This window comes from Chenopodium album, chromosome 9 (genome assembly GCF_948465745.1).
Source record: "Chenopodium album chromosome 9, dcCheAlbu1.1, whole genome shotgun sequence".
NCBI classification, from domain to species: Eukaryota; Viridiplantae; Streptophyta; class Magnoliopsida; order Caryophyllales; family Amaranthaceae; genus Chenopodium; species Chenopodium album.
Window position 1 is genome coordinate 50577110 of NC_137842.1, and position 22520 is coordinate 50599629.

The window sequence follows — 22520 nt, forward strand, 5'->3', positions numbered from 1 at the left end:
TGAACTAAACTGAAAATAAGCTGAATAAAAGAGGCCCTAAATGATCAATAATTGCATTAATTTTTTTAATAATGCATTTTACACAATGATACGTCAAATCGAGCATATGGTACCTAGACGGTATCACGGTACTAACTTAATCCAGTCATTTATGAATTTAATGTGTATTATGTGTATGTCCTTGTACAAATTTTATGGGGTGAAAACTGTCTCCTGATTACATTATCCATTATTTCTTCTGCAACATACTTCGCATGTAACCAATAGAAAGTATGTTCCATCTTGTAAAAAAAAATATACATCACACAACTCTCTTCATTTGTTATACTACGTACATATTATTGTCTGAATATTTGTCCCAAATACATAAAAAGCAAGCATTAAGAACAACTATGTCTATGATTAGCAAACCAACAATAGTTAAAGAGTACATAAAAATACAGAAAACAAAAAATATCACACAACTCTCTTTCATTGTTATGTATACTGTATGAATATTTGTCCCAAATACATAACAATTGCGAGCTTAACCTATGAAATGCCTTTATAAAAGAAAAGGTACAGCGTATTAGCTGATAAACTCATGGTTAGTAGTACACGCAGAGCAGAACAATATCCAGCAAGCTTACATGCTAAATATACTACAGAGGTCTTCAAGCTGTATGTCACGTCTTTGTTTAACCATGCATTACACTGAGTTGGATTTGTCATCCTCAGTATCAAGCTTAGCTTTTTCTAAAGGAAAGTAATCTCTTGCCATGTTTCAAGTTCATGTACAAATACCAAAACTGTGTTCAACTAAAAGCTACCAATATCATGAATTGGTATGAGTATAGAGTATGATGACAGATCCATACAGAGACTAGATATTGCATAAGCACTTGATTAGGTAGTACTCTTGACCACAAACCTAGCAAGGCAATGCCTGATCAAACATGAGATCGCCGTTTTCTAAATTTAGAACGACGATAGTAGAGCCAAAGGGCCCAGAAAACAAGTATGATTAATTGCAGGAGTGCCAATACCTTCAAATCTGCATCAATCAAATCAATCAAAAAAAAAATGACAAACCAAGGAGAAAACTAAATCATAGAGTGCAAATAACAAGGCCTTTCTTGATTAGTAAAACCTTTTAGATTCTGAATCATGTCCAATCCGCCATGAGGTTTGCTTTCATTTCCCAATACAACATTTGAAGTCTGGTGTAATTCAGACTTGTATACAATACTGCCTCCCATGATACATGTATTGGGGCAGTGAATGACACCATCATATTCATCACTCCCATCACAGCAATCTGCATAAGAAAAACTAAAAGTTAAAAGTGCCTAAAGATGGATAAAATATGTAATATGATACAGGTAGTACAGGCTAAAGAGTTCCAAACTGAATACGTGTGAATAAGTTACGCCAATGCAAATGGATAGGATTAACACTACATTAATATTTGCCCTTTTTCTTACCACAAATATGGTCATTGACACGAGATGAAAACAAGAAGTGCGGCTGACTTCCAAGATTCCTACAATAGAACTTACCCCCAGGACATGCTGATGTACCTACAGAGAAATGGGGGGAAAAAAAAAGGAATGATGAGATTAAAAGTTATAGGAGGTAAATAGAGATGTAGAAATGGTATTTACAGCTATACAATGATATGCAGACTATGCATTCCTACTCAACCCCCTTCAATCTCAGGAGGTTGAGGGTGGAGGTTATTTCCATATGTGAAACCTCAGGAGGAACTAGAAGTTTATAACTTCATATAGCATAGGGAAGACAGGGTGTTGAATGCGGTACAATTATCAAGCCTTTTGAAATGGAACTCATATAGTACAAGAAGCAAAGGTTATTGCTACAGTTTTTTCACAGTGAGTAAATGAAATAATTATACCAAAAAATTGTGATTATTCAGAAACACCCTGCAAAGGTTCCACCTTGAATAATTGGACAAACATTCTGCTCAAAATCAGAGTTAAATTGCAAGGATAGAACAATAAAGAGAAAATTACAGTAAGCAATATGACGCATTAATATATTCAGGGTGTGTAAACCAACACAGACTAACCACTCATTCGAGAGGAATGACACTCCCTCAATAAAGTTCAATTAATACATTTAAGAATCTCTCTTTACAACTTGCCTATTCATCATAATGGTGCCTAGCACAATACTGTATGCTGTAGTCCTTATCGAATCTACAAAATACGCCTGTAACAAAAGCAGAGTATTTCACTTTGTGATTCTAAAGCTCCTCAATTCCTTCTGGTAATGTGTGTATGATGTGTGTGTGTGTGTGGGGGGGGGAGCTACATTGTTTTCCTGGGATCTCGATTTCCCTTGTAGGAAGAAATCATGTCAGGTAACAGAAATAATCAACCATTCAAGAAACTAGAAATATCATTTCATGGAACTCCTATCACAATATAATAACTTCAATTCAAATCAGCTAACTTCCACATTTCTGCTAACCTAGAATGTGTTGTGAGTCTTACATGTTACCTTATGTTATGTGCAATAACTGAATTATCCAATTAATTACTGGCAATGGCATAACTCTTTAGAGTGGAAGAAGCTATATATATATATATATATATAAAGATCTTAAAAGTGAAGACTACTACAAAACAATTAGGATAGATTGTCATTCTGTTTTTAGGAAGTTAGAAATCTAGCATTGATCGACAATTAATATTTAAATTTGATTATTGAGATTATACTGAAATTGGCAATATCAGGATACTCCCAGATGATTGAAGATTAATTTAGTTTAAGTATCTCAAGGAAAATATTAAATAAAAACTAATTAAATCATAATTACAGCCCAAGGAAGTAAGCAACCATCTTCACTACACCTTCAACCATATAAAAGTGTACAACTATCATTGGAAAAAACTCTTGCAAGAGCACATCCTGAAACAACAAAGGATTGCAGTCTAGCATCCTGTGATGAACCTCCAACTGTAAAGAGTTAAAAAAAATAGCATAAATGGCTACACCCAAACCGCCAGAGATCCACAACAAAAGACAGACCCTGTGCTACAAACCCAAAGAACTAAGCAACTAACAACCACCACCCTAAATACATACTTCCTCTATTCCAAATTAGTCAACACATTTGTTTTATCAATTTGTAGACGCATGAATTCAACAATTATAATTTCTAAGATATTTATGAATCGATAAGCAAAATTTAGAAAAGTTTATATTTTGAAAATACACGTTGAGAGATATCTATAAGATCATGATTATTTTTCTTATCTATAAATCACAAAAACTACGGAGTAGATGAAGCGGAGTCTAAGAATAGTCAAAAGTCAAAACTTGTCAAATAATTTGGATTAGAGGAAGTACATTCCTAAGTAAACGTTATAATAGATTTAATGAAAAGCAGACTGCTATAGCCCAGCTATTCAGGAGCTACACCAGCATTAAATCTTAACTCTTCAAAATACATGCCAAAACCAAATCGAGTCATTTTGTTTCAAATCACAACTTTGCTATACATATTCAAAAACCCTTCAACACTTGCTGATAATTTCAAAGCTTGAGCAATTGCTCCACTTCTTAGGGAAAATCTTAACAAACAATTCCTCAAAAATGTAAATAAATAGCATTTCAATTGCTTCCTACACTCACCCCAAAGCATGTCCGTTTACACACTTTCGAAATCCATCACTAATCTACTAATCAGTCGATAAGCAACAATAACCAAAGAATACTCTTATTGAAAAAATGACAATACACAATTCATTGAACCCAAAATATAAAACAAAATACCCTTGAAATAAAAACATAAATGACAATCTGATCACCACAATAGAAGTATACCCAAAACATGCGAATTGGTATGTGCAACTATTACATTAGAATTAGGTAGCCCATTGCATTCTCATACCCATTTTCGTACCGCAAAGACTAATCAAATTGTATAAAAACCAGCATCAATAAAAAAAAAAAAAAAAAAAAAAAAAAAAAAAAAAAAAAAAACACCTAAACAAAAAAAAGACCACAACAATAAAGTCAATAATAGTGTCATCAACCCAACACAATCACATAAACTATAGTTGTTGCCACCAAACTTAAGAATACATAAAGGGTTTAAGAAGGAATACCGGGCTCATCGGTGCCGTCAACGCAGTCGCAAAAGTCGTCGTTAAGACGATTTTTGGTGAATGAACTCGAACCGTCTTTGCAGTTAATAACATCTATATTGAAGTAATTGATGTCTGCAATTTTCAAAGAAATGACTTGAAATTATGTATGACATTTCAAATTAGTAAGAAAGGTATGTATGATTTTGTGGGTTTTGACAGAGAAAGTACCAAGGGGATGAATTCCGCGAAGAACAACAGATGAAGCAGAAGGTATGAAGAAGAAACAAAAGCAGCAGAAGCAAAGGAAGTGAAGAAATGGTGTCTTTGGTGTCTCCATTTCTGAGTATGAATTTAGAATTTTTGTGTTATAAATATGGATGTTATTGAAAAAGTTGAATTGAGAAATGAACATTTTATTGGTGTTTTTAGGATCTATTAACAAGAATTATCTCTCACTGCTTTAAAAAAACAAGAATTATCTCAATTTATTGTTAAAATAAAACTAAGGGCGTGACTTCAAAAAAGACTAAGGCCCTATTTAGGAGTTAGCTGATAATTGTTAGAGATTAGATGGTTGAGTTAGCTGATTTGACTAGCTGATTGTGGTAGATGATTTGACTAACTGATTATATTAGTTGTTTGTGTAAAACTGTTTGGTAAGTAGCGGTTAGGTATAAGCTGTTTTTGAGATCAAATTACCAAAAAGCTATAAGCTCTTCCAAAAAGCTCCTAATATGAGCTTTGTTTAGGGTAATTTCACCCTGCCACGTGGCCCAATCAGAAGCTGACACGTGTCAGCCCCTGATTGGTCTAGAATGAACCAATCCCTGCTTGACACGTGTCATTCCAGAAATCAAGGGAAAAGGCGGCCTTCAGGCCCAAATCCCGAGAATGCCGCAAAAAGGCGCAGCCCACCAATGATTAGGGTTCAGTGACCTAATCAGGGGCACAATTCCCAAAGACCCTATAAATAGGGAGATATCCTTCATTTCGAGGGTACGTTTTTACCATTTATTACACCTGCTTTCTCTTACATCAGAGAAACACCTGAGCTTGGAATCCAAGCAGATCCCCACCTTAATTTTCGTACTCTTTATTCCTTTTCAAGTTACTAACTTGATCGTTGGAGGCGGAGCACCACCCAACAGGTGTCTCCGTTATTTTGCAGGTACAGACTGGCCAGACCAGACTTCGTGACGTAACTCTCCCGAGGGACAAAAACACCCAAAACATTTGGCGCCGTCTGTGGGGAGAGTACCTCGAAGATGGTTCAAGAGTCTGTACCACCCCCTAACCGTCTGGGTGAAGACCCAGAAGTTTTTACAGACCATGAGGAGGATGAGGATCCTCATGTCGAAACCTCTACAGCCGAAGACGGCTCTCTTAGAGTCAAGCGCATCCGGCCCAGAGAGACTCTGGAGCGGGGTGCCTCCCAGGCGGGTCCGAGCAGACCCCCTGGGCAGCCGGAAGGGGCAACCCAAACGGCAGCTGGATCAGCCCCTGTCACCCGAGACGAACTCATGAGGTTCATGACGAGTTTCAAGGGTGAAATTAAAGAGCTGATCACCAAAAGCAGGGCTGGCCCAAGTAAAGGCCAGTCGGCGAAGAAGACTCCTCCAGAGAAGGGGAAGTCAGTCAGAAACCGGCAGCCCACTCCCCATCCAAAGGAGAAGGCAGCCGGGACCATTGATTGGTCAAAAATTCTCCTTCCTGGGGGGAACACTAATAACACTCGCCGGCCTCAGCAGCCGGTGAGAAGTAAAAAATCAACTCTTGATGCCCGGGAAATCATCAACCGGAAGAGAAATCCATCGCTGTCTGAGTCGGCTTCAACGTCGACTTTCCCAGACAGCTTCAACAACATTTCTGCAGGAAATGCACCTTCCTTGCATGAGAGTCAGACGGGCGGTAATACCGTCCATACTGGCCCTCATATGATCGGAGCTGTCCCGTATGTGCCTACTCAGGCCTACGGGCAGTATCCTCCTCACTTCATGCAGCCGGCCTTCTTTGGGGGTCAGGCGGCATACCCAAACGTCCAACCATTGGACTGGCAGCTTCGCCTGCTGCGCCTGGGTGAACAACCTTCAGCGTTCACTCGGGAGATAACCGAGGCGGCTCAGCCGGCCAAGGTTAAGAATGTGTTGGTTGGTACCTATGACGGTACCTCCAACCCGGAAGACCACCTCATGGCGTACACCAACCTCATGTATTTGCAGGGGTTGGATGATGCCACGTGGTGTCGGTGTTTCCCGGCTACATTGAAGGGCATTGCCCAACAATGGTTTGGCAATCTGCCAGCCGAATCCATCGATAGCTTCAGGAAGCTCGCCTTCCTGTTTGCTTCCAACTTCTCAATGAACATCCCTGCTAAGAAAACGAGCCTTGATTTGATCACTGTTAAGCAGGGAGAGAGAGAAGGGCTGCGCTCATATGTCAGGCGGTTCAATCTGATAAGAATCCAGATTCAAGGACTGTCTGACGAGGTAGCATTTACAGACTTTTTTAAGGGTCTGAGAGACGGGTCGACCTTTAAGTTCGACCTCGTCAGAAAAGGGGCTTTCACCTTACAGGCGGCCCTGAGGGAGGCGGAAAGCTATATTCAAGCTACCGACCTCTGCTCGCCTGGTAGCCAGTCGGACTCTAAGAAGTCTGACAAGCAGAAAGACAACCGGCCTGCTCAGCCGGTAAAAAAGAAAGAAGAGAGCAAGAAGAGAAAAGAAGTCTGGGCGGTTAGTGACTCTGACCAGCCGTCCCAGAAGAAAAAGAAAGAGTTTAAACCGTACGTCCCCAAGTACGAGTTTAACAAAGACACCAACTCCATCCTCATGGAGGTAAAGGACCGGCTATCCATTGAGAAGCCGAATCCTATGAAGAGTTCTGTCCAGTCACGGAACAAGAATAAATTCTGTCAGTTCCATGAGGAAGTTGGCCATGACACCAACGACTGCTTCAGTCTTCAGCGTGCGTTGGACCGTCTGGCTGACAAAGGGTTGTTGAAGTCCTACATTTCTAAGTCCCCAGCCGGGGCAAAAAAGAAAAACAAGGGTCAGTCCTCCAAGACTACCCCCCAGCCTGCTAGTAGTTCGGATACCGACAAGGAGCCGGTCTACACTATAGCAGGCGGGTTCTCATGTGGTGGCCCTACCATCCGGGGCACCAAGAGCCATCTTCGAAAGATGGACAAAGATGATGATGAGCAGGCGGAAGCCAGCTCCTCCTTCCCAGACGTCCTGATCACTGAGAAGGACAGGGGCAGCGTCCGCCACCCGCATGATGACCCGGTGGTCATTGAATGTAAGGTTGCCAACCAGCTGGTTGGACGGATCCTTATAGACACCGGCAGCTCATCAGACATCATCAGCCTCCGGTGCCTGCAAAAGCTGAAATACAATGTCAGCAGCATGCATCCGGTCACCCACCCCTTGGTTGGTTTTGGGGGTGGGATGGTCTACCCAGCCGGGAGAATTGACTTACCCATCCGGCTGGGGGAGAAAGGCCAGGGACGACACATTGTCGTCAGATTCTTGGTCGTTGAGGAGTTGACCGCCTATAACATCATTCTTGGCAGGCCAACCCTCAACGTAGCCAAGGCGGTAATCATCCCTTCCCTCATGCTCATCAAGTATGAGAGGGATGACGGCTCTGTTGGTTCCCTGAATGGGGATCAGAAGACGGCCCGAGAGTGCTATCTCTCAGCCGTTCGAGATACCGTGGCCCCAGGCGGTCAGGAACCAATAGACCTTGACAATGTCAAGGATGCCGACCCAGCTCCCGCCCCACCAGCAGCCGGTAAGAAAAGAAAGGCACCTCTGCTGGTGGAGGTGAAGAAGGAGAAAAAATAGCAATCACTGACCGGTGAGCGGTCAGATGAGCTCCGTCCCCAACCGGCTGGCGAATGCATTGATCTCGTTCTGGATGACAGCCGTCCAGCACGTACTGTTAAGGTTGGGACGGTTGCGCATGCTACTTTGGGTGCAAGCTTGCACCTTCTGCTGAAAGAATTCAAAGACATTTTTTCCTTTGAAGTGGAAGAGATGCCAGGCGTCAGCCCGGATCTCGCTGTCCACAAACTCGCCGTGGATCCCAAAAAGAAGCCTGACAGGGGAATAAACGCGTCGTCAATTGTCTATCCCTAGATCAAATACAATTTATACAACCTAAACAAACCTAATACGAGTATAAGGCAAGCATAGGGGTTGAACCACAGAGAACGGTAAACACCACCAAATGTTATCAACAATTAAGCTAGTCCGGAATAGGGGATAAATGAACTAAAGTCTAAAAATGCTAAAACAAGAAATAAAACATTAAGGGAAATGGTTTAGGTATAGCATTCACTTGAACATAAACAAAGGCATAGAAATTGAATTAATTATGAACTAAACATGCTCGAATATCGAAATTAAGAATCCAATCTAGCCGCCTTCCGGGGTCAATTGGCTTCTCCTAACATAGCCTCTATGCTTCAACATTAGAACCATATACTAGGAGGTACTATTAAATAACAATCGATAGTAATGAACCTTAACTAAGTCAACTTCCGTTTCTTGTTAGCAAAGATTCACCTTTAATCAACCAACAATGTGCACTTGCAAGAAGATTAAAGAATATCAAGCATATAAAGACTTTAATCACAAATAAATCAATTCTAAGCCCTAGAACATGCTCAAGGTCCAACTACACCACAACCATCCCCTTAATGGGGAAATTACTCACTAATCATGATAATAACAAGATTGATCAACAAATAATCAAGAATCAACATGATCAACAAGCAATACCAACAACTAAAATAATAATCAAAATAAACAAATAAAAATAGAGGAGAGAGAGTAAGAAATTGCTCATTAATTGAAGATGAAGGTCTACAAAGGATTGAACAAGCTCCTTCTTCAAAATTCAAGTTCATTAATGAAGAAAACCTCACTTTCTCTCTCTACCAAAGAAGACTAATCCTAACCTAACCTAAAAATAATTAGAGAGTAGAATAGATAGTTATTCCATCCCCCCCCCCCCAAAACGTTCTAAAAAAAGGGACTTATATAGTCCGTATAGAGTCAGCTGAGAAAAGGAGAGGTCCGACCGAACAAATGGGAAGGTTCGGCCGGACTACAGGGTAGGTTCGGCCGAACCACAGGGTAGGTTCGGCCGAACCATGGGTAGGTTCGGTCGAACCTCCCTGATCCTGGTCTGGTCGAACTCCTGTGGTTCGGCCACTCCTGCAAAACTGCCAATTTTCATCTTGCCCCTGCCTTGAAGTTCGGCCGAACCACTGAGCAGGTTCGGCCACACCTTGGTTCGGCCACACCATCAGGAGGTTCGGCCGAACCTCTTCTGAATCATGCTTCCTCTAGCTTCCTTTGAGCTTCCTTTGAGCTTAGCTTCCTCCTCTTGAAAATCTCGATGGTTCCTACAAAGCATAAGCATGAAAAGCACAATAAGAACAAAGCGGGAAGACTAAGAAAAGGGAGGATAAAGGAGAAAGAAAAGAGAAAGCAAAGCTAAGTAAAAATGCTTAGAAAGAGGGCCAAACAAGTGCAAACGAGGGGAGAATCCTTAGAGAAAAAGGATAAAAGAGTGGCATAAATGCCACTCATCAAAATAAATTACGAAATATAACAAATCAAAAGCAAATAAAATACGAAAATAAACTAAAAACTACGAAAAGAATTAAAACACGACAAAATTACCAAAATAAACTAGAAACTTTATTAAAGAGAAAGAAAGGAAAATAAGATAAAATAAACACGAAAATGACTCTAAAACTACTCCCTAAGAGTGACATAAATGTCACTCATCAAAGCCCATCCGGCAAAAGAAAAGAAACCACGGCGAGGAAAGAAGTCAGGCGGCAGCTGCCGAAGTCAAAAAGCTGCTAGATGCCAGGTTCATTCGGCCTTGTAATTTTCCAGACTGGGTGGCCAATGTGGTCCTTGTTAAGAAACCGAATGGGACCTGGCGCATGTGTGTTGATTACACAGACCTCAACAAGGCGTGTCCAAAGGACAGTTATCCGCTTCCAAAGATCGACAGCCTGGTCGACTCTACAGCCGGCCATGCCTTGATGAGTTTTATGGATGCCTATTCCGGCTTCCATCAGATACCCCTGTGGAAAAAAGATCAAGAGAAGACGGCCTTCGTCACTGATCAGGGGTTATTCTGTTATACTGTGATGTCGTTTGGCTTGAAAAATGCGCCTGCCACTTTCCAACGGATGATTAATACGGTCTTTGTTAATCAGATTGGGAGGAATGTGGAGGCGTACATTGATGACATGATAGTCAAATCCAAGCAGCAGGCGGATCACCTTGCTGATCTCCGAGAAACCTTCACCACACTCAGGCGGCATAAGGTTATGTTAAATCCTAAGAAATGCGTCTTTAGTGTTGAGTCTGGGAAGTTTCTCGGATTCCTGATTGATCAAAGGGGGATAGAGGCTAACCCTGAGAAGATACAGGCGGTGATTGACATGAAGTCACCCCGTTCTGTCAAGGAAGTCCAGAGACTCACCGGTTGCCTGGCCGCCTTGGGAAGATTCCTCAGCCGGTCAGGCGACAAATGCCTTTACTTCTTCCAAGCAATCAGGAAGAAGACCAGATTTGAATGGGGGGATGATGCTGAGACGGCGTTCCAGAGGCTGAAAGAGCATTTACACTCTCTGCCTAGGTTGGTCAGTCCTTTGCCTAGGGAGACATTGTACATGTACTTAGCCGTCTCAGACCATGCCCTCAGTGTCGTTCTCCTTGCTGAGCGAGACGGCGTGCAGCTCCCGGTTTACTTCATTAGCCATGTTCTTAAAAATGCTGAACTCCGGTACCCCATGGTTGAAAATTTTGGTCTTGCTTTGTATATGGCATTTAAAAAATTAAAGCCTTACTTTTTGGCACATCCGGTGGTGATCTACACGGACCAGCCACTCAAGCGGCCAATGTCTACATTGGACTCATCCGGGAGAATGTTGAAATGGGCTATTGAAATGCAAAGTCTTGAAATCACTTACGAACCAAGAAAGGCAGTGAAGGGTCAGGCGTTTGCCGACTTCATTGTAGAAATGACTCGTCCGGTGGCTCCGGATAATCTTGATCAGGTTTGGAAAGTGTATGTAGACGGAAGCTCTACAAAGAACGGCTGTGGTGCAGGCGTAATTTATGAGTCTCCTGAAGGAGACAGATTTGAGTATGCACTACGCTTCAAGTTTCAGGCCTCTAACAATGAGGCGGAATATGAAGCCCTGCTAGCCGGCATGCGTATGTGTAAGGCGGCGGGGGCCATGAAAATCGACGCCTACTCTGATTCTCAATTGGTTGTTAGCCAGTATGAGGGAAGTTATGAGGCTACCCATCCGGCTATGATAAAATATCTTCAGGCAGTCAAAGAGGAGGCCGGGGCACTTGAGGAATTCCGGCTGAACCAAGTGCCTAGGTCTGAAAATAACCAGGCGGATGCGTTGTCAAAACTGGCATCTTCCGCCTGCCATGATACGCCTCGGTCTGTCTTTTGGGAAGTTCTGGAAAAGAGAAGCATCAATGAAGATCCCATTGGAGTTTTGGACCGAAGCTCTACCTGGATGGATGGCATCCGGGCTTATCTCTCAGACGGCACACTTCCTAATTCGCCACAGGAAGCAGCCGTCCTGAAGAAGCGAGCTGCAAGCTTCGAGTTGAAAAATGGAGAACTCTTCAAGGCGGGGTTTCTGAAGCCTTTGTTGAAGTGTGTCACCCCAGAAAAAGGGAAAGAAGTTCTCGAAGACTTGCACTCGGGATTCTGCGCCTCCCACATAGGCGGCAGGTCCCTAGCCGTCAGAGCCAGACGACATTACTTTTGGCCCACTCTTGAGGCAGACGGCAAGGAATTGGTGAAAAAATGTGACAAGTGCCAAAAGTTTGGAAAACTTATTCATCGTCGGGCTACTGATCTGACGGCCATCCACAGTCCAATCCCGTTTGCAAAGTGGGGTATGGACATTCTGGGTCCCTACACGCCTGCTCCAGGCGGAAAGCGCTATATCTTAGTGGCTGTGGATTATTTCACCAAGTGGGTTGAGGCTGAGGCGGTTAAAAACATCAAGACCTCAGACGTCATTTCCTTCATCTGGAAGAATGTTATCACCCGGTACGGGGTACCCATGTCTATGGTGTTTGATAATGGTCCTCAGTTTGAGACGCCTCAGCTAAAAACTTGGTTGGGAGATCAGGGGATCTCAAGTTGTTTTGCATCTGTTGGCCGGCCCCAAGCAAACGGCCAAGTTGAAGCCTTTAACAAACTCATCTCAGACGGCATTAAAAAGAAAATAGAAAGAGCCGGTGGCTTATGGGCAGAAGAATTAATCCATGTCCTATGGGCCATCCGGACAACAGCGAAAGGGGCAACCGGTGAAACCCCATTTCTCATGGTTTACGGTGCTGAGGTCGTCTTGCCCATCGAACACTACGAGCCGACTCTCAGAGTCATGCTGTATGATGAAGAGGCAAATTGGGAAGCAATGCGCCTGGCATTGGATTCACTCCCAGAGCGCCGGGGCAATGCTGCCTTGCGTCATGAGATTTACCGTCTGAGAATGACTAGAGCCTACAACAAAAAAGTACACAAGCGTCCTTTGAAAGTTGACGACTTAGTGTTACGAAAAATGGAGGCAACCGGTAGGGCCAATGAGTTGGGAAAGCTAACACCAAATTGGGAAGGTCCCTACCGGATCTATGAAGAAGTAAGGGACGGCACCTACCGCCTGGAAAATCCAGACGGCAGGTGCCTGCCTAGAACTTGGAATGTAGACAATCTAAAAAAGTACTACTTCTGAGAATGTAAACTTTTTGTAAACAGTGAGTCAGTTAATGAAGATTCGGACTTTGTTTGCAAAATTATTGTTTGATTATCCATCCGGGTAATATCCAGGCAGATTCCCCATCTACCTAACTAAGTTTGATACTTAGTAAAGGTTACATTTGTTTATCCGCCTGGGTAATGCTCGGATCCCTTGTTTATTTAAGTTGGATACTTTGTTTATTCAACTGCTTGACTATCCGCCTGGGTAATACTCAGACGGACTCTCCATTTATCTAACTAAGTTTGATACTTAGCATGATCAAGTATTTGCCCGTCCGTCTGGGTAATACCCAGACAGACTCGTTTGCTTAAAAAACCAAGTTCGATACTTAGTTTAAATTCAACACTGATTAAGAAACTAAGCACAAAAACGTTTAGTGGCTACACAACCGGTCTCAAACAAGACCAGAGGCTAAAATGGCCGGATGGTTGCTCTTTTTATAAAATCACCTGTCCCAACATGGACAAAGGCGTCCGGCAACACCCCTCCGGGTGCAATCGTCGCAGAGAACAGATTATCTGTCGGTTCTACGTATCCATGCAGACGGCAAAAATTGAACGACCAAATTGGTCAACTCATAGCCGTCTGACCGAAATAACCTACGAAGAACGAATAAGTTCCTAAATACCGAATGCCCATAGGCATCAGTCGGTCACCGACTGAAGTTCTCACTTAGGTTATTTATTCCAAAAATTGCACCTCACCCCAATTGGGGCAAGAGTTCAATGACTATGAAATCTCTACCAAGACGGGCATAAGCCGTCTGGGTAGTGACTGAAACGCCTGTTGGTGTACGGCTGTGCACTTGGTTTGGGGCAATCACTACTGTGATTGATTGACTTACAAACATATCATGCTCTTTGCAGCATCAGACGTTTTCAAGTCAATCAACCAGCTCCAATTGAAACCAATCACACAGCCGTCCAGGGGCAAGGACAACCAGACTATTGACTAGTTAGGCAAGAAATCGCTGCATGCTTTTCATAAGTTAGGCAAAAATAAAAAATTAAAAATTCAAATGCAAAATGATCAAAACCGACTTAGTCGGTGCATTTCATAAAAGTCCATTCAACCAAACGGTTGCAATGGATCAAATGTTAACCGGACCCCGTCCGGGAGAAAGTAATTGTTAATTAACCCGGCTCCACAGCCGGTAAATACAAGGATACTCGGCACGCAGGCCGGAAAAAGTAAGTTTTGGCATACAGCCGCTGAATAAAAAGAAAATTAAAGGAAAGCAAAGATTGGCATACTGCCGCTGAAGGGTCACTTCTGGCCTGCAGACGGAGCCTCCTGGTCCTCTCCCTTCTCCTCATTGTCTGAGGGAATTTCCTGCGCTTCACCAAGACCAGGAAGCTCAGGCGCGGACGGCTCATTGTTGCTGAGCCAGCCTTGCTCTCTCAAGTACACCACGTACTCGGCATAGTTGTGCGCCATTGCCCAGATGCTATAATCAGCGTCTGGATACAAGGCAGCCCAAGCAATCTTCATACGGGCGTCGTTGTCAGCATCACTCTCAGCAACAAGGCGGTTTTGCTCCGCCTCCAGGGTTGCTGCAAAGTTTTTCTGAGCTTGAGCAGCATCCTTCTCCAGCCTCTTAACCTTGGATTTCAGTTTGCCAAGGTCCGCCTGGGTCTTCTTGAGCGCCTCTTCAGCCTATTTGGCGCTCTCGTCTGCTTTCTTCTGGGCCTCCTCCGCCCCCTTCTTGGCCGTCTCAGCATCCGTTACCCGCTGGTCGGCCGCCTTCAGATCTAGCTCCAGCTGCTGGATTCTAGACGCCTGTGTCATAATTATTGCTTTAGTTTCAAGTTCATTTACGATAGTTGAGTGGAAAGCAATATTATCAGCGTCTATGGCGGACTTCTTGGCCCTTTTTACCTCTTCCCGTTTGCGGGAATAAGGACGTTTGAGCCCGTCCACCCGCAGCATGGCCTGCAAAAAGCAGGCGGTATAAGAATTACAGGCGGGGTGAAACACTTGGAAAAAAGTAACATTGAATTGGCAAAGTTTCTTACCTCAGCCAGAAGGGATAGAATGCGTTCAAGGTTGAACGTCTCTATCCCAGGGATATTGTCCTTATCCCTCTTCCGTACGGCCTCCAGCATGGCCTTGGCATGCTTCTGGACGTCTGGCCAGCGGGGAGATTGATCTGCACCACAATCAATACGTGATGAGTGCGAAACTAAGGCAGCACCTATTTGTTGCCGACCGTCTGAGGATGACGTCTGTTGGGAAAGGGATTTCACCCGTAAAGGCCACCCCAGCTCAAGCGGGGATTCAAAAGGGTTCTTACCTTCAGAGCCGACCAAGCGGGAGACGCTTGCGGGCGTGGTGAACCCCGCAGCTGCTGAGGGGTTGGCAAGATCAAGGCATACGCTGCCGCCTACCTTCTCGAGTCGCCCCGATATCCGCATCGTCTTAGCCCCAGCTGAGGCGCCAGGAGTTGACGCAGAGGCGGACTTCTTTATCTTGTTAAGGGCGGCTGGGGCCTCCTCTCTAGCCCGTTTGAGGCTTTTCTCAAATGATTTCCCAACTTCTCCCCCCTGTGAAAATAAACAAGTCAGGGTTAGTATCCGGACAAGATAATTTTTAAAATAAAAACTTAAGAAGGGGTCAGGCGCTCAATACCTTGGCCCCGAGCTCGGCCGCAGCTTTCTCCGCAAGCTCTTTGCGGATGGCTGCAGAAGACCGCTTGGGAGTTTTCTCCGTCTGTAGCATGTCTAGTGCTTCTTCTGCAAAAAGAAAGAAATTGGTCAAAATCATAAATCAATTCCGATAGAAAAATACTACAGACGGTATGAACTCAGGTGCATACGTTTATTAAACATTTGTCCTAGCCCACAGGCGGCTAGGAAACATTCATTCCCTGAACCAGGCGCTCTTGGGAATCCAGTTCTTTGGGACGTTTATTGTTTCCCCGGTTGACAGAGTTGCGTCTGTGAGGCCGAAAAAGTCTGCCTCGATTATTTTGTCAAAGTCTTCCTCTGGGATCCGGGGAAGAGCGCACTTCCTGCCCAACAGGTCGGGTTTCTTATTGTACAGACGGAATTCATAGTTTTCCCGTCTGGTTGGGGCTGACATCAGGTAGAACCTGTGCTTCCAGCCATCGAATTTGGAGACCTTGTCCAAGGTCATCATGTATTGCGGCTGTGTGGTTAGAGTATACCACGCCCTCCAGCCGCCTGGGCTCCTACTGAGGTAGTGCATGCTGGCAAAAGCCTCCCAGCCGGGGTTAAGCCCTTGGAACTCGCAGGCGGCAACATACCCCAGAATGTTTGTCCAGGAGTTGGGGGTAAGTTGCCAGAGCCCGAGGCCGTAGCCTCTCAAAATTGCCTTCACCGCCTGGTGAAGGGGGAAGCGAAGACCAGCTTTGAACGCCGCCTCGTAACAGCCAAAATAGCTGTTGGCGTTCTCTTGATCATCCCCCCAGGCGATGGTGCCCAACTCAGGCGGCACCCGGATCTTATACCCGTCTCCAAGCGGGTGCATTTTCTTGAAGTTCTCTAAGCTCTCCCCCATCTGGATTCGGTCCTTGGAGGAGACGTGGATTCTGAAGGGATCGTCCTTCTCACCCCACTTTTTCCTTTCTTCCTCCTCACTATCCGGAAGAGGGGGCAAGTCATCGCTGCTCTCGGAGGTAGAGGCGGAGCTGTCGCTCTCCGTCTCTCCCTCGCTTTGGTCTATGGGGGCAGAGGCGGCCTCGTCGCCGCCTTGGTCGCACTCTTCCAAGAAAGAGTCAGCAGGGGTTGAAGGGGCGCGCAGAGGGGATCTCTCTAGAGCTGTCTGGTCTCCCTGACCAGACGTTTCTCCCTCAGGCGCTTGGCCGCCTGAGCCTTCGCCTCTGTAATTTGGATCAGTGGCCGTCTGCATTGTCCGAGCCATGATGTCCTGCACAGACACATAACTGGTCGGAATCCATGGCAGAGGGTGGTCCCAACACCCCGAGCCGGCACTCCCAGTCCTAGACTCATCCGTCCCTGGTGACCGGCTGGACTCTAACCTAGGCTGTGCCGTGTGTGTTGGTGATGCATCCATTTATTGCAAGAAATATGTACAAGCGGTGAAAAAAGAAAAGAGCTGAGAAAGACAGAGACGGTACCTTTGGATTTGATATCTGAAGGAAGGCGGGTCCGGCTGGGTTGCGGAAGAACAAAGTTTCTTGCTCGCGCCTGACTCAAACGGATGACTTCTGCTCTCTCAAAAGTTTCTCTCTAGAAAATTTTTGTAAACGTACAAAATTATGAGGGTAAAACGGCTATATATAGAGGGTAAATATGGGGGCATTTTCGTAATTTACCCGGAAGGTGAACGGTTACTCTGTAACGGTAAAATTACCGCCAACCGAAGCGTGACATGTGTCACAGATGCCACGTGGCGTGCCACGTCACATCTGTGAGGGGCAAATGTTTAGGGTAATTTCACCCTGCCACGTGGCCCAATCAGAAGCTGACACGTGTCAGCCCCTGATTGGTCTAGAATGAACCAATCCCTGCTTGACACGTGTCATTCCAGAAATCAAGGGAAAAGGCGCCCTTTAGGCCCAAATCCCGAGAATGCCGCAAAAAGGCGCAGCCCACCAATGATTAGGGTTCAGTGACCTAATCAGGGGCACAATTCCCAAAGACCCTATAAATAGGGAGATATCCCTCATTTCGAGGGTACGTTTTTACCATTTATTACACCTGCTTTCTCTTACATCAGAGAAACACCTGAGCTTAGAATCCAAGCAGATCCCCACCTTAATTTTCGTACTCTTTATTCCTTTTCAAGTTACTAACTTGATCGTTGGAGGCGGAGCACCACCCAACAGGTGTCTCCGTTATTTTGCAGGTACAGACCGGCCAGACCAGACTTCGTGACGTAACTCTCCCGAGGGACAAAAACACCCAAAACAAGCTTTTTGAAAAAGAGCTTTTTTATCCCAAAACTCTCTTCCAAACCTCTAACTACCAAACACCCGAAATAGCTTATTGAGTTGGTCAAACCTCTCTTTCCTCTCAAACCTCACTTTTTCCCTCAAACCTCTAACTCCCAAACACCCCCTAAAAGTTTGAGCAGCATAACTGTAGTTTTAAGATTTTAAATTTAAAATTAATATGATAAAATTTATAGAATAAAGAAAAAAAATTAAAAAATAGTCAAGCTTCATAAGATACTTATAAAATTGAAAATGACAAAATTATATATAAGTACATAAAGTATATACGTAGTATATAAAATAGAAAAGAGAAATCGAAAATAAACAAGCCCTTTAATTAATTTTAATTTTGGAATGATCTCTTTTTACAATTGATTATCAACATTAATCTTAGTCATTAATTTGCCTAAATTTTATTTTATATTATTTTTATTTTCTAATCATTCTCACTTAGGAATTTTTTTATTTTTCTGAATATTTATATTGTTTGATTTTGTTATTTTTGAAAATCAATTAAATGACGATTTTTTTTTCTAATTATAATTTTTCTCACATATGTATTGTTTGATTGTGTTGTTTTTCAACAATCAATTAAATTAAGATTTTTTTTTTTTTGGTGTATCTCCTTGAGCAATGAGAAAACTTTAGTTCACTACAAAATAATTTTGGAAGACTAAACTTATAGAATTCATAACTTTTCATTATATATACATAACCAACATATTTCATATTAGACGGTTGTTAGAAATTGAAAGAACAATGTATTATTATCTATACTAGTGGTAACAGTAATTTATTATGATATGAAATTGTCAGAACTCAGAAGCAACAATGTTGGTAAGATATTGGCTAATGATATAAGTTAATTATTATCAAAAAATAACTTTATATTATCACCCGCCTAATTTTTCGTTATCAATCTTCTCATTTGAATTGCTCTGGCAGTCTGGCTCATAAAATACTAAATTCCAACCTTAATCTTCTTGTGATCAACCTACACATCCTAGATTAAACTATCATAAGCTCTTAGTTGTTTTTTAACAGTAAACCATCTTTTCGTGCTCAAAATATGGCATAGTTCATCAACTTCTAATGATGTTTTCTTGTCATTGTCTTATTTTTAATTTGAATATAAGTGCAATTCTTTCTTAAATTACCTAAGACTCTTAATATATAAACAAAACATAGACTATACTAGAATTTCTTTCCTTTGGCCATCCTAATCAATGTTCTTTCTCTTCTTTTACAAATAATCACAGTATAATTAATCATATATATCATATTCTTTTTGTTCTTGAAACTTATTAATTTAGATTAAAACATATATAATTTTTATCTTCCTTTTCTCTATTAAAACGATGCATAGGACAAATGGAATTTCTGGAACACACCAAGCATGTGCAGCATGTAAACACCAAAGGAAGAGATGCACTGATAAGTGCATATTAGCTCCATTTTTTCCAGCTGAAAAAGTTCGAGAATTCCAAGCAGTTCACAAGGTATTTGGTGTTAGCAATGTCCAAAAAATGGTGAGGGATTTGCATAATGACGAAGACCGTAAACGGGCAGCGGATTCTCTTGTTTGGGAGGCCTTGTGTCGCCAAAAGGACCCAGTTTTTGGTCCATATGGTGAATATCGCAAAATTTATGATGAACTCAAGTCATATCAAAATCAAGCCCATGCACAAGTCCATTACCAAACAGGTCAATTTGTGGCCCAAAATGGGCACTCTAATGGATCAGTGTACAAAACAGGAAATGGGCTGATTGGGTGGAGTGTAAATACTAATGGGTCAGCTGGTATTAACAAGGTGAATTATAATGGGGGAATCCATGACAATGTTGGATTGGTAGATTGTATCCGAGCCCAATGTGGACCGGTTATTGGTTCAAGTATATATGGTAATTGTGGATCTCAAGATGACTTGCATGGAGCTGAGAACGTGAGGCAAGACATAGATGTTAACGTTGGTTCAGTTGTTCCTCAACAACATCTATTGAATGGGTTTAACCATGGCCAGCATTACTACCTTCCAGGTGAATAACAACTACTGAGCTTATAATATAAGCTTAGTAACACTATGTTCAATAGTTATTACAATTGATGAGTAAGATTGGCTTCTTAGAGTAGATTATATCAAGGTTGACACGTTTTGAAAATAATACAATAAATAATTGATTATCGTAAGATATTGGTCAATTATGATATATAATTTATTTTCGTAAGATTTTGGTCAATCATCGCGAGATATGGTCAATTATGATGTATAGTTTATTTTTGTAAGATTTTGGTTAATCATCGCGAGATATTATTATTTATGATTATGCATTATACTCTTGGCATGCTAGAAAAACTTATTAGGTAGGGCTACTCAATCTTATTTATAATATAATAATTACATATCAGGTAGGCTACTCAATCTTATTTATAATATAATGAATTACATAAAATTTACATACCTTACAATAGTACAATAAATAAAGATAGCTACTTGCTACATATATATTTAAAAAATGGTTGGAATTAATTGTTATTTTCGTAGAGATGAGTTACTAGCTAGATTAATCATTGCAACTTAAAATCAATTATAAAAGATTAAAATATAAATAAAATAAAATAAAATAAAATAAAAGTTATATTATTAAAGTGAAATGTGTTCTATTTCCCATAATCTTTCTATATTTCTTTATTTTATTTTTCTTCTACTTTGGGCTCTCTACATACAGTGTTATGACAGTTATCATACTAATTAATTAAAAAGTGTTCCAAACAAAATTTACATGCTACGTGACTCTCTCCTCTCATGCAAAGGCCATCACATACATAGTTAACTTAATAGTCTCATGTACTTCAACCCAAATTATAGACAACATAGAATGTCAACTTAGAAAATAAGTATGATTATCAAAAAAAAAAAAAAAAAGAAAATAAGTAAAACCAAATAAGGGGTCAAAGACTTTAAATTTCAAAACAAATATACTAAAACTGACTTGAATTTAACTAATATTTAAATCCTCCATGATTATTCATTTGATGACAAATTTATGAGAACTGCCCCAAAAGTTCTAGATCAAACCTTGTATTAACATTCTAATTTTTTCCCTCTACCTCAATGTACCAAAATAAATTTTCAAAACATGATCTTTGTCAAACTCATGTTAAATAATGTACTTTAGGAAGATAGACACTCTTTAGGAACAAGGGGTTGCGGTCTTTCATGATACTCATCTACATTACAATTTAATTATTGCGTTATAAATTTTAGAGGCATAAGGTTCACGCATTTCTAAATAGCTCATACCTAAATTTAGTTGACAAATTTATTGTTTTTAATGTCATACAACAAACATAAAAGATGTAGGGTTTAGAAACCATTGACAATAGGTGTAATTAGCTCATACTACAACTATATGCATTAAGTGAGGGATGTATTCATTCTTGAACATAACCGATCCTATGTTATTAGGTATCAAGTTTCAACCTAGCACCATCATAGGTTCTTTATTGATTCTAAATCTACAATATACTAATGTGCTAACCAAACAACATCATATATAAACATATATTTTTTTCAAAGGAGTAGAGTTAATGACGTGATTAAGACATTGAATTTTTTTTTTTCTAATATATATTCATTTTTCATCATTCCCACATAATTTTATACAATCAATTACTTCTTGATCAAGCGATTTTCATTACCAAGGTAACCAGTACGACTTTCCCTATTCATTGAAATATAATTTACACAATTTTTGCACAACTTTTAAAATCATAATACATCTTTTATGAATAATATAAATAAGTTCAGCTTTGCACCAAAAAAAAAAAGTTTGAGAGGAAAATGTGATATAATATAATAGTGTGAATTGCAGGTAAGTATTTTTCTTAAGAAGCTATTGTTCTATTCCTTTTTATCAACAAAATTTTTTTGTGCTATTTTAAGCTATGCACATAATTTCATAATATGTTGGTATATGAAAGTGAAACGGTTGTTTCCTACATTTTTTGTAGGGCAATTAAGTCCAATGGATGCGAAGTCAATAGAAAGTTCATTATGGGAAGCTGGATCATAGATTACTCTGCCTTTATGATCTTCCAACTTGATTTATATGGATATACAATAATTTTTTTTTCTTAATGTTCTATGATTTGATGCACAAATTTATTAAATGACATTATTATTATCCATTTTAGTGTCTCGTAAGCATTCTTCTTCTTCTTTAGTTTTTTCTTCAACCTCATTTTTCTTATTAAAATGCTTCTCATTCTTCATATTTTATTGATTTGTATCCACAATGTACTCCTATTTAACTCATTTTTTTTTTTGTCACATGTGTACTCTTAAGTCTTAAATCTTAATGCATGCCCATGAATTTAAAAATGTATCTAGGAGGTCGATGTAAATAAATGATATCATTTCCCCTTTTTTTTATAGGGATGCATCAATTTCTATATAATCAATGGTAGATTTACAGTGGTGCCTAGGTGGCAAGGACCCCACTAAAATAAGCTTAAATACAGTTTTCAATGTGTTAAGAATTAATTAATTTGATCATCAAGTATAGTGTACGTACTGTGAATGTCCATGGCACACTCCAAATTTTTTCATGGCATTTAATGTAATAGTCAACCTTGTTTCCACCCTCTATGTTTGTAGCTCACAAGGTAATACTCCCT

The 22520-nt window shown here is 41.2% G+C and overlaps 2 protein-coding genes across 3 annotated transcripts; one reads left to right on the forward strand and one right to left on the reverse strand.

Annotated features, from left to right (window-relative positions):
• Window positions 1-438: 438 nt before the first annotated feature.
• Window positions 439-4541, reverse strand: LOC145559844 (glucosidase 2 subunit beta-like). 2 transcript variants are annotated; one of them, XM_081621127.1, is made up of 5 exons: window positions 4326-4541; window positions 4116-4229; window positions 1464-1559; window positions 1130-1297; window positions 439-1033 (listed from the first exon to the last, which is right to left on the reverse strand). In XM_081621127.1, exons 1-5 carry the CDS (start codon window positions 4507-4509, stop codon window positions 930-932), a joined length of 666 nt encoding a protein of 221 aa, XP_081477253.1. In that variant the 5' UTR covers window positions 4510-4541; the 3' UTR covers window positions 439-929. The 2 variants fall into 2 exon arrangements, with proteins under 2 accessions (XP_081477253.1, XP_081477254.1); XM_081621128.1 differs by lacking the exon at window positions 1464-1559.
• A 14659-nt stretch (window positions 4542-19200) lies between these two features.
• LOC145559845 (LOB domain-containing protein 2-like) lies at window positions 19201-22304 on the forward strand. Its single transcript, XM_081621129.1, has 2 exons — window positions 19201-19879; window positions 21855-22304. The coding sequence occupies exons 1-2, from the start codon at window positions 19201-19203 to the stop codon at window positions 21914-21916; spliced, it is 741 nt and encodes a 246-aa protein (XP_081477255.1). The 3' UTR covers window positions 21917-22304.
• The last annotated feature ends 216 nt before the right edge of the window (window positions 22305-22520 follow it).

What these genes read in the sequence shown, in the direction of transcription:
- LOC145559844 (XM_081621127.1), bottom strand. Translation starts at nt 4,509, where the DNA reads ATGTTCATTTCTCAATTCAACTTTTTCAATAACATCCATATTTATAAC. An exon ending in TCGCGGAATTCATCCCCTTG is followed by an intron (nt 4,230 to 4,325) that starts GTACTTTCTCTG and finishes TGAAAATTGCAG; the next exon opens with ACATCAATTACTTCAATATA. An exon ending in TGTCAATGACCATATTTGTG is followed by an intron (nt 1,298 to 1,463) that starts GTAAGAAAAAGG and finishes TTTCTTATGCAG; the next exon opens with ATTGCTGTGATGGGAGTGAT.
- LOC145559845 (XM_081621129.1), top strand. Translation starts at nt 19,201, where the DNA reads ATGCATAGGACAAATGGAATTTCTGGAACACACCAAGCATGTGCAGCA. An exon ending in CCAGCATTACTACCTTCCAG is followed by an intron (nt 19,880 to 21,854) that starts GTGAATAACAAC and finishes CATTTTTTGTAG; the next exon opens with GGCAATTAAGTCCAATGGAT.